The sequence below is a fragment of the Colletes gigas genome, unplaced genomic scaffold, assembly GCF_013123115.1.
Source record: "Colletes gigas isolate AHSC1104 unplaced genomic scaffold, ASM1312311v1 Colletes_gigas_Sc00008, whole genome shotgun sequence".
In the NCBI taxonomy this organism is placed as follows: Eukaryota; Metazoa; Arthropoda; class Insecta; order Hymenoptera; family Colletidae; genus Colletes; species Colletes gigas.
In genome coordinates, this window is record NW_025106637.1 from 8,261,453 (window position 1) to 8,274,295 (window position 12,843).

The 12,843-nt window shown below is 43.9% G+C and overlaps 1 protein-coding gene across 8 annotated transcripts in view; it reads right to left on the minus strand.

The window, feature by feature from the left end:
* The window catches only part of LOC122396887 (trichohyalin), a 99,455-nt gene extending 92,073 nt beyond the window's left edge, over positions 1-7,382 (minus strand). For all 8 annotated transcript variants that reach the window (XM_043395627.1, XM_043395622.1, XM_043395624.1 and 5 more), the window contains exon 1: positions 4,682-7,382. In XM_043395627.1, coding sequence (XP_043251562.1) covers positions 4,682-5,467 — 786 coding nt within the window. In that variant the 5' untranslated portion in view covers positions 5,468-7,382. The remainder of the gene's footprint in view (positions 1-4,681) is intronic.
* Positions 7,383-12,843: the final 5,461 nt, after the last annotated feature.

Sequence of the window (12,843 nt, forward strand, 5' to 3'; positions counted from 1 at the left end):
AAAATTGTCAACATACGGAGCGGTCCCTTGGACAGTTGGCCAGATTTGAAATTTACCAGTTCAAATGAATTTAATAAAAGCTGAATAAAAAATGGTATAACATATTTTCTAAGTCGACGATTATAGTTTCACAACTGTCAATCGAATTCAATGTTTGTTTGAATTGAGGTCATCTTTTATTTTGAAGCATCTGTTCGAAATATAATAAGCTTTTCATTGCACGTTAATAAATTATTAAACGTTCGACAATATTTATAGTTCACCAGCTCAGTCTCATCCGCTCTGATCAATTAGATCGGAATACATCATCGACAGGTGAATCGTTACATGGAATCTATAAACGTGATATCGTCTTTTCGTTTCGAAATAAATTACCAATGTTGCACTACAAAACAACGTCAAGTAAGTATATTCTAAAGAAATTAAAAAATATTTAATACTTCTATAAAAGCAATATCCTTTCTTATTTTTTAATTTCATAAGCAGACAATTAAGTTTCATACTTCTGTTAATTGTTTGATAAATTCCGAACAGATGCAACAATACAAAAGGAATAAAAACCTTATAACTGAAGCTAGTATTTAAAAAATTTTGTAAACGTTCAAACTGGGATTTTTAACGTAAGAGGAATGACGTCTAAGTCCCAGTTCCCTTCATCTGGACACGATGCTGTGAGTGGCAGCTGCAGTCGGAATAAATTGAAGCGGCGGTATGCACGAGCACCAACTAATAGAGAGCCCACTTTAACGATATTAAGTTATGAACAGAATCCTCTGACCAAGAGTACCACGTACTTTATCCCACTCATCCGGCGTTGAAATCAATTTACTTCGTCTAGTTTCTAACGGAGTCACGCACAACAAAAATTATGGGAAACTTTTGTCGCGTAACAAGTGAACTTTCATCGTGAGAATTCCACGTTTAATTCTGCGTTCGTGACAAGATTAAATTCCGGCAATAATTTATTATTAATTCACTGCACGCACTGCGCGATTTCAATCGCGAAAAAAGAGACGCGCCAGATGTATAAATTCACGACGATGGTGCAGATTTTCGAACAAATTAAAACAAATTTTAATCCCTGGAACCGTTTCGCCGCGAAATTGAAATTAATGTGCTGTTGACGATTTATCGCCTACGCAAAATATTGTTAATATTTTAGGTTTCGTGAGAAAAATCGCTACTTTAATGTTTTATTAAAACACGTTTTTTCTTTAAACACACCACGTCAGCCCAGTTTAAAAAAACTTTAAAAGTTGATACATTATTATGATATGAACAGAAAATAATACAAGGATCGAAAAAAGATGCGTCGAAAATTAAATTAAATTTTTATTAAAATTGGACTAACGCTGAGCGTTCAAAAACTCGTTTATTATTGTCCTTTGTCGAGGAACCGGCGAAAGGCCACCAAGAAAATAGGGTAAAATGGAAGGAAAATTCTCGTTAGCGGGTAAACGCAACGAACCAGCGAGTTTAATTTCCGCGCTTTACGCCACCCTGCTTTTTTCGGGGGTGACACGGGAGAGAAAAAGAGATGGTAAAAAAAAAAAAAAAAAACGGTGCGAGATATCGTCAGAACGATAACATTGCAAAAGCTGCACGGCATTTTTTTACGACCCACTTCCAGAGTACGCCAATTTCGAGGCTGTTGGCGTACGTGACCCAACAGAGAAGGAAAATTAATTCCACCCCCGTGTCGGCATACCCAACTGGTTTTCACCCGTTTAATGCGTTTTTTGCGCGTTCCATTCCGAAGTTTCCGATGTTAATGGAGAGAAGGGGATGGAGCTGCAAGTTCCCCAACAGTGGGGATGAACTGTTTATCGATCCAGGATCCCGACTAACGCGAGAAAGAACATTGTTTCTGTTTTCCCTATGTCGCTATTTTAATCACCACACTGTTACCGAATCTAATAAAGGAGAAGTATTGCTATCGATCAAAAGTTCACCCCTTCAAACTTCATTGCATTTCTCGATATTTTTAGAAACATCGACTCTTAAAATGCAAATACCAGACTACAGGATTCTGTACATGTACATGGATATATTTATGTTGACCTCTGTGTTGCCTTATATCTCAATTTTCCTTGTACTTTTAGAAGAATATGCCATGACAAATTTATGTCAAAGATAAAGTTAAAGAAAATCCACGAGTACCTAATCTTGGCGAGCTTTTTAGGCCGCGTAACGATTATCAATCGTTAGTTCCAAGGTTGCACGTCGCGTTTGTTATTTTTAATCACTTTTCGAGCATGGTGCGACGGTGCCCGTGATCACGCGGCACGTGTCGTTGCCACATAAGTGCAACTCACTCAACTTGCTCGCGGAACGAGCAGACGGCAGATAAAAAGGAACAAACGTGGGCAGACGGCCAGAGAATCTGACTCTCGGAGATTCTTCTACTCTTGGTGGCAATGACTCATGCACTGTCCGCCTCACCGCCATCGCGGCCAAAAATATGCATGCACGGGCAAACGCGGGCAAACGCTGACAAACCGTGGCAACGGAGCATTGACGGATAATGCGCGCGTGCCGTCATACTCTTACAGCAGAGACGGATAAAATTCTTATCTGACGCGTCTGCAAAATTAATGGACGAAACATTTTTCCCTCAGTGTCAGCTCATAAATCAGTTAAAGCGTTTACTGCTACGCCACACAGCCAATTAAATTAATTCCAAAGTAAATATTCTTTGTATTATTTGTAGTTACTTCACATTTTTTTTAAATCAGATCATTTGCTGTTTTAAATGTTATTCTTATTCCACGAAACCATCTTCCAATGTTTGTTCACCGACATTGTCACATGTTTTTTCTGGGTGTGGGCACCGACGCTTACGGTACATCTATTTAATTTAATTAAACAATTGCGCATAACGGAAATCGTTTGACTAAACACAATTTGCGCGATAAATTCTATGTAAATATTGGCACCATGACGATAATCAGTAGCAGACAGTAAACATTCCAGAATTAAACATGGATGAAGCACCTTCTGTTCATCGATAATGCCAAGTAAAGGAACGTATGAATGTATCTGAGAATGATCGGACAAAAATAAAACGATCGTTTGGAGTATTCCAAAACTCCAAACAAGTTAAAAATAGACAAACGAACTGTTCACTGATGGACTTTTCGATATTAAAACAGAAAACCGTTTAATGAAACCAAAAACGTTTCGATCCTGCATATCAATTGCAAATCCTAAAAATAATTATGCATAATAGATTTGGCCATAACTATAGACACGCTCGAAAACGGAAGACATTTTGCTGATGTCTTTAATTTTGCTCATACTAAGCCTGTTACTAATCTTCATTGTTATTTCTCATAAATAACAATACAATATGTAACTGTTATATAACAGAGAAATAATTAAATGAATTGAATTTAAAAAGAGAAGAAAAACGAGGTCTTTCGTTGACACAGATTCCCCCTCTGCTGACGTGTCCGCAGCTGACATATGTCAAATCCAAAATAATCAAAATAAAAGCTCCAGCCCCCGCCTTGTATATTTCGAGGGATACCTAAACATTGTAATTCGACTTGTTTCAGTCGACTTGAGCGTTAATTCGGTGTTTGAAAGTTCAGGAGCTCGAGAATCAGCGATACGTAGGAAAAAAACCGAGCTCGAGCAACTCGGCAAAGGACTCATTAAAAAGAAACCGCGCGATACTCGAAAGCTCGTTAAAAAGAGACACACATTGCTCCAGAACTTGACTCGACAGAAGCTACTTAAGACTCGTCACGAACGAACACGTGATGCACGAATGAAACCCAATGGCACCGCAGACGAGAATCTCCTTACGAGCGGCTGACAAATTGCGCACCATCGAAACCAAACGTCTCCGATCGTCTGGCTAAACAACGATTCTAAGAAGGAGGCGCTTCTTTGCCCCGACATTACATAAATACGCAACGGGCTTCGCGAACGGCTAACATATTGATCCAGTCGACGTCCTCGAAAGCAATGCGTACACCACTCCGTCGAAGGAAACGCAGAAGATTTCCGAATTTTTGTTAGAACTTGTTGCAACGACGAATCGTGAATGGTCAGGGGCTCTTCAATTGGCAAACGTCACGGTCAACTTTCTGACGCGAGAACGTAATTGAATGTACCGCCGTTGACCGCGTTCAATCGTCGCAATATTACATTCTACGATCTAACTGGACGATCTCGCGCTCACGCGACGCAGAAAACGTTCGCGGAATCGGTCTATCGGTGGCTCCCCCATTGCGCTGCATTTTTGGCCAATCAATAAACGCATCTATTACGAAGCATTGGAAAAGTACGTCGGAAAACCGTCGATACTTCGTCCAGATTTCTAGATCGATGGCTGTCCCGACAGCACGAAAATTCCCTCGAATTTTCCTTCGTGCCCGCCACGGTAGCATCCGATCGATTCGCGTAGGAAAAGCTACGCCGCTTCACGGTTATCGATGGAACACAGGATTCGTGTCCTGTTCGGCGAAGCGACACCGTAGGATCAATCACCAACTCGACCTAATCGCATCGACCTAAATTCCACGCGCGATCGTCATCGAAATGGGGCAGGAGAACGCGCGTATTACGAGGTAGTGGAAAAGTGTCCGCACAGCCCCGTTGTACGCGAACAAAGTCGTACGCGATCGCGAATCGAGAAGAATAAACGAAGAAAGGAAATCCGCAGTCGACTGACCTGGTTCTCGGAGTTGAGCAGTTTCAGCTGTTCGTTGATCAGGCTGTACTTGGTGCTCTCCTCCTTCCTCAACGCTCTCTCCTTCTTAAGCTCGGGACTCCAGAAGGTCTTGATACTGTGCATCGAGCTGCCGAGCTTTTGGTTCGTCAGCTCGAGCTCCTTCTTGAGGTTCCCGAGCTCTCGTTGGAGATCGTTGTTCTGGTGTTGAAGCTCTCCGATGTAGCCACCGCCATCCCGCAGCATGTGCGGGTTAGGGCTCTGCCTGGCCGATCTCGATCCGTAGAGCTCATCTTCGAGGTAGAGACCGCGGTCGCGACTACGTTCGCGCGGATCCCGTATCGGTACGAACTCGCGATCGTGATCGAGAATCCCCGCTGACGCGCGATCGAGGCTGGTATACCTCGCCGACATGCCCGCCGAGCTGGACATGGCGGGTCTCGAGGCGCTTCTGGATCTGTGATGTCCGCCCCCACCGCCCCCGGTTGACATACTCCTGCCCCTCTCCTCGAGCATCACGGGACTGCCGAGGTCCTCGTCACGGGAGTAGTACGGGCTGCCCAGCTGATGGTGATGGTAGCTGCCGTATCCGAGGTGCTCCGGCGAGTTGTTGCCGCTACGAGTGGCTCTCTTGCGACCCAACGGACTCCCGCGACCGCTCGCGTAGCTCCTCGACGGGCTACGGTCGACCGTGGGTAGTTCGCCCACGCGACGACAGCTTCGCGGCGAACGAGTGCCGCCTCCTGGCCCGACCACTCCGCTTCCGCTCGAGTACGGGTCCCTCGACATCCTTCCTGCTTCGGTTCACCACACCGACCCACCGTTTTCGTCGCTCTTCCGCCTTCTTGTGGACGACTTCGTCGGCTCGTTTGCTCACGCGGTGCTGCTCCGCGGATAACCGACCGTTTCCCTCCGATCGTTCTCAGTCTTCGTCGGATTTCGTGGTTTACTACTCTTCTGGTGCTAGTTTTGTGACAGTCCTCTCGATTTACCTATAGCTACTGGGACGTATATGCTCTATGGTATATCTTTATCCCGTTACTCCTCGTGTCCGTTCATCGTGACTTCCGGCCCGTTCTTGGAACGATCGAACACGCGTGGAGATCCTCGAGCTTCCCTCGGCGAATTACCCCGTTTCCTGGCGGATGTCCAGTCGCTTCGGTTCGAACGGTCGGTCTCCCGCTCTAGCGTACCGATCGCGTCTCGATTTCGGACGCAACGTGGCGCCGTGCCGGCGTGCCAGGTTTCTACTCTACGCGGAAACGTTCGTCCACGAGCCGCGGGCATTGACGACAACGCCTAACGCGTCGATTGACGAGACATCCGGTTCGCCGAGCGATCGATCGGTCTCATCGTTCGCGGATCCACCTTCTGCCACGAGCAGCCAGCAAAAGTCCTTCGTCACTTTTATCCTGTTCCTCCGCGAGGATCCACCTTCGCGGATGTGTCGCGCGCGTGGCTCGTTCTTGCTTCCGTGTCCCCGCGTACGCGCGCGTGTGTGTGTGTGTGTGTGTGTATGTGTGTGTGTGCGTGTGCGTGAGGTCACGACCCTCGTACTCGACGATCGATCTTTGACCTTCTTTCGCCGGCAAAACTCATAAAGCGGAGATGAATAGAGATCGAGGGGGAGAGAGAAAGGGAGGAGGATGATCCCGTTTCCTCGACGAATCTGTCCGCTCCAGTCCGATACGTATCCGTCTTCCCTCTTTCTCTGCGTCTCCCGGTCTCTCTCCTCTCTCCCTCGCCCTCCGTCTCCGGATCTTCAGGACGAGGGTGAGTCCCGGCGATCGTTTCGTCCCCGGTGTCCAGCCACGACAAAACCGACTTCCACGACTCTCTGTCCGCCGCGACGCGAGCGACGGGGCGCGTGCGTGAGTGCGTGCCTGCCTACCTGCCTGGCCGCCCTGCGTGAGTATTTTACGCGCGTATGTTTACCAGCCACGTCTCTACGCGCGCCGCGGCGTCCCCGTTTCGCGAAACCCGCACCTCAACTCCCTCCTTATCGATCTCATCCTCGCGTCTCTTCTCTCCGGTCCCGTCGTCGTCTCGTCTCCGTTGGTTACTCCTCCACGCGTCCCGGCACCGTATTCTCGCCGCCACCACGACAACGATGACGATGACGACGACGACGACGAAGACGCTTAAACGACCGATCCAACCTACCGCCCGAACCGCCACTACCCACCATCCACCGAGTCTCGCCACCGCCACTTCCGTGCACCACTCTCTATCTACCGCTACCGCCGCCAGACCAGCATCGCCGGCGCGCACACACCTACGCACCCTCCCTCTCTCTTTCTCTCTTTCTCTCCCTGTCTCTCCCTCTCTCTTGCTACCGTCAGACTCGCCCCTCGTTTCTCTTTCTTTTTGTCCACAGAAGCGTGGTCGCGCGCGCGTGCCAGCACCGGAATAACGCGTTTCGACCAGCCACCACACTAACCGGAGACCCGCGCCACCACGGAACCGCGCGCACTGACAGACTAGTCTAATATGAGCCGAGCGAAACACCCTTTTGCTTCGTCGCTGCCGGCTGCTCGCTCTCTCTTTTCTCTCTTTCTCCTGCTCTTTGCCACCACCACCCAGGGACGCTGTCAAAGCTCCCTACCCCTCGGTACACGAGCACGTCGCGTCTACGCACGCCACTACGAACTCCAACCACCACCACCCGGCTACTACTACTACCAGCGATTAAGTCGACCGCGCCGGCAGCGCCCTCCGTCGACGTCATCGGCGTCGTTACGTCCGACTACTACTATCACGATGACACCGGCGCGTCGTTCGCTCGATTTTGCCCCGTCGCCCCCACCAACCGGCCACGTTTCCCCTACGACGGACGCCCCACTCCGACGGACGGACGCCACCCCTCGCGCGCAGATGCGCGCACGGATCCATGCACGGACCCGACGTGCAGCATCAACGGGAGATTTTTCGACGGAAGATGCTTTCTTCCCGTGATTCGGAAGGTTAGGTCTGTCGGACCGGGGAGGGGGTGGGACGGTTACATCGAAAACTACCCTAATGTTTAGAAATTATTCCTCGCGACGTGGAATAAAAACAAGGCGGAACGAACTTTCGCCCCGGGGTCAATTTCCTGCGACCGTGTCGGGGATGTACTATTATTTGACTGCGTGGCCTACCGTCTTTTTTACGAGAATTTTGCACCATCGAATCAATGAATTCTCGGTAGGCACGTGAACCAAATTTGCAATATTTTGACCATTTTGACGCCCAGTTTTTTCTGCAGCTATTCTCGACAGTTTTTTAATCTATAAATTGTTAAAATTATAATCATAGGTTGATGAATAGGAACGGTAATTTTTTTGTATTCCAAGCTGTTCTAAAATTGCAAAATTGTGTTTTATTCTTGTTCGGTCGTGAGAACAATATCAGTGAAGAATATATATCTTACCATTGACGAAGTCCCTTTTCAGGCATACACGTTTCTAAAACATAAGAAATAACAGGAAATAGAATGATTTTATATATATGTACATTTAAATAATAAGTAAGACACAAACTCAAAATTAAATCCAAACGAAAATTGAAGTCCCGGTTTCGTGACTAGAATTTGCTTCTAAGTCAACATACTCTGTAGCTCTTATTTATGAAGCAGCTTTCCTTTGTTCGCTATCTCGTTTGTCATTCCAGTCACCGTTTTATTTTCTCACGTAGCAAGCAATCGTATGTGCAGTTGGTTTCAACGGTCAGTTGGTCCACTTCGAGGAAAAGGTGTTCCAGTCTCAAAGGGATGCAACAATGCATCTGTCTGCAATGGATCACGCCTCGAGGTCCCTTTTCTGAAGACTACCCTTGCGTATCCTCGCAACAGGATGCGGTAAGAAACGAGGAACCCGTTTCAGAGATGCGATCATCTTTCTCTTCGATCAGACACGCTGAAGCGTCAGTAACTACCCCAGGGCCACTTTCTCATTTTTGTCTCATTTTCTGTGATAAAGTAATTGCTCGACGGTTCGGTCTAAACGAAGAAGCTGATGAAACTCGATTCCCTCAATCTCTTTCGTTTAGTATAACAGGTACTCGATTGTCAAATTCACCTGATAAAGCAAGATCGATGAAACTTGACATTCCGTTTATCTTCTCGGCTGAACAGCTTCGGTTTGCAGTTGTAACGCGAAGGATGATCGATGTTGCTTTGATTCCACCTGTAACGGAAACACGGTTAGGATAGATAGAAGAATAAAGGCTAGGTTGGTGACAGCTGTACCTCGTCTCGCAGCATAAAGTTTTTCGTTAGTTAAATTTCGGTGATTAGTGTATTTATACAAACAGATGTTGAAAACATTGTAAGGGCAAAGGTTGCTGATTAAGTTTTATTGAAATACAACGATAAACTGGCGAGTAGACACTTTCTGAAAAAACACCTGTTTCCATTAACGAAACATCTTTGAAATCTTCTTAACAAACGATGATTCGCCGCATTTAAATAAGCTATTCATTATTATTTACCAGTCGTTAGGCTTTGTCCGCATTGAAGTCATTTCTGTCGACAGTTTCAATTGTATCGCGGAGTTAATGAAACGAGTAAAATTTTTATCCAGACAAGAATCTCGAGCGAGTACAGGAGAAATAAATTCTTTTGTGGAATAAAAACGACCTAGTTATTCGAACCTTTCGAGTGTACGGTGAAACTAATTATCTTTCATTCGGTTCTACGTTTAGATAGCATTTTTATCTGGATTATGCCCAACTCTGCCGTCGACCCGGCGTACGACATCGCAATCAATGAAGCTACGATTCACCGAGCAGTACCGTACCAACTTCTGGTCCCCTACGACCCGCGACTTTTCAAACGAAAAACATCACTCGTTTCTCGATTGTTTGATTGAAAAATAAAAACATGCTCCATATTCGGTCTCTGAAATGGTAACCTTCCCATTGTTCGATAATCAGTATATTTTCAGCCTCTTCTTCCAGAAAAAATTATAAAATTATTGTTACTAGGTATTTAAAACTGCAACTAAAATGTATACTGTTCGAAATAATACAATCCCTTTGACTTTGGCTTTTAAGGTACTTGAAACATTGTAACGTGAAAACACTAAAATTGTGAGTACATCGAAGCAATTATTAAAAGGTCTCAATCGATCATTACTCGATGCTTCGAGAATTTTTCGCGTTACGCGATCGAAATATACAGTAGAAATTCGACGGTATAAAATATAGGGTACTTGAGGTTCGTTCTCCGGAATCTGATACTTCGTTCGATCACCGGAAACGAGATTCTCCACTTATTTCGAGGCGTATATTACAGTTTTCGTTCGACACACGTTTCCAGGTGCCCCGGGCAATCGACGGGGATATTTCACTTTCAGTGCCTACGATTCTAACGAATAAACGCAGTCGTTCTCGATCCGACGGTCCAGCAGAAATTTCTGCTTATAAGACAAACCGCGATCGATAGTTTTTCCTCTCTTTTTCTCATCCATCGACTTGGCCCTGTTTGACGGAGGAACGCGTTTGACCAACGAATGCTCATCGTGGACGAAAAGTTGGAAATCGTTGTCGTCGTTCGTAGAACGCGAAGGAAATGCGCAAGTCCGTATTTTACGATCGGGGCAGCGTGGCTTCTTTGATAACACAGGCGTTACGAAAGCATTTCCACCGTTTTTCATTCCACCACGCTCGAGACTAATCTCCGAGGGTTGACCTCCGTCGTTTCGAGACTGGACTGTCATTTAATAAATTTTAGTTGACCCAACGACTTAGGGGTTCCAAAGGATCCACCGAATGCAGAGAGGAAAGACTTAAAATGTAACGGGGAAATCCCTTACGAGACATTGTTCTGCTCCGTTTTATACCGCTGTTCGAAGGACGTGAAAAATTCATTCGTCGCGATTCATTCGAGGAAAATAAATATTTGAGCCCCTCGGCGACCGATGCAAGCAAAATGAAATTACAGAAATAGTAAATATTAGAAATGCTTGTAGGTTTGTACACGTCATTCTAAATGTAGAAATATTTAACGATTATCGATACAATTCTCAGAGATTGTATATAAACTTTGGTATTTGTTCCTTCCTCTCTTATCGATGGAAATACATTTTAAAAACAATTCTGAGAAAATGTGGTTAAATTTTAATTTCCTTGCAAAAGAATGTCTGAAATCTTTTATATAAAATACGCCTTGAATAATTAATATACGCAAGTTTCATCGTAATTACTATTTTCTCACTTTTTTCTTTTAAGATAAAGCAACATCCTGTTGTTAATTGTGTATAAAATATTCCACCAAGATATAAGAATATTTTATGTTCGATTCTGCAAACAATAAATTTTGATATAATTGATGAATATAAAATTAGAAGACCTATTTTATTAAGTTACTACGCATGTGCAAGGCGAGTACGGTGTTACAAGGAAACAACTTGTTATTGAACGGGCACGAACAAACTATAATGAGCGAGAAAAGGTTGACTAAACTAATCTGTTTGAGATAATTAATCCAACTTCGCAACTCGTTCATTTTGTACCATTACGTAGGCGAGTTCGAGATAATTATGTCTGCCTGAATTTTCGGGATTACCTCGAGATTCCCGACACTGTTTACATCGAGAATATCTATTTTTCAAAACCGTTTCCTCCAACGTTACGTTATTCACAAACGCAATAACACAAGTCATTTCAATTTTTGCTTTTCTATATATTTTATCCTATTTATATATGTTAATGTCTCTCTCACGTAAACGAACTATGCTTGAGCTTCTGTTTGCGTTTAAAATAACGTTATTCCGTATCATCAAAATCCATTAGACATCGTTTGAAGAAATATGAAGAAACTGCACCGATAAATGATGATCGTGCAACGAACAGGAATTAAAAATAGTAAATCGAATTCACTCGGGTTCGTGACTATAATGGGTTCCACGGAAGTGGGCGCAATCTGCACGTGAATGATGCATACACGGGTAATAGGAAATTTTGCATTCAATGCAAATGCGTCTCTGTGCATCCAAGTGACACGCACGACAATGGGTGTTGCAGTACGCAGCGATTTATTGTTCCAGAAACAATCATACGTGAGTGTATTTTATTAACTAGTGTCGTTTCTACGTGCAAGTAATTTACCATCAGTGTCATCGGTTGCATCAAACTTGATATATTAACATAGCGTACGATTAAAATTAATTATATTGGTTACATAATATTATACTTCTCTGTCATTTTTGACACAGATTTATTTGATATCCCCACGAACACTGTTTATGCTCTAATTGCCAATAGACTGTTATTTAATACTTAGCCAATGATAAATATTTCATATTAAGAAAGTGACTATTTCGAGTCATTTAAACGACTTCTTTTACTTATTTTCATTGTTATGTTTCAACGCTTATGCACCCTTTTTATAAAATGTTTCCCTTCTTTATTATTCTCTTTACAAATACATAAATAAAAATTATATCTTTTATTTATTTTTCTATAGCTGTATAATCTGTATTTATATTCTTGCAGTAATCACAATGAAGAAGTAAAATTTTTTAGAAGGAGAATATGTGTTGCAGGGAAATAATCGTAACGATCCATCGACATTCGCTTCCAATAACTCGAACGATCGTCGACCTTTGCACTTCGCTGCTTCGGCGCTTCGACATTGGCGACGATATCGTGAACAGATCGCACTTGGCTGGGTTTCGTTCTCCAATTAATTTAGACAAGATAGGCAACGTGTCTGGTTCAAACTGCTCTATTCCTAATTCGATGCAAATGTTTGCGTGCTTTCGGCGTTACTTCGTTCAAAACACTATGTAATTAATGAAACGTGCCTATCTAGACTCTTAAGTTCCAGTAAACGCCTAAATAAGCGCTTAATCGAGTCCATTGCGCTCGCGGCTAAATAAATGTTTTTGCAAGATCATCGTATGATTATATACCGAACAAAATAATTGTCCACAATTCGATATTACCGTGGTTTTTATCATTGATCTATAGCAACAATATCATACTGATAACGAACAAAAAGAAAGATAGGAAGTAAATGATAAGGAAGGTAGAAAAATATCTGGGCAAGGAAGGTCTAACGCCGAACGCGAACAAATAACAAATATTAATATTTAGTAAAGAGGAAAAAATGGTAAAGATAGAATGGAGATGGAAAGAGACGGAAATAGAGATAGTGGAAGAGTTTGTGTATCTAGGAGTGATAT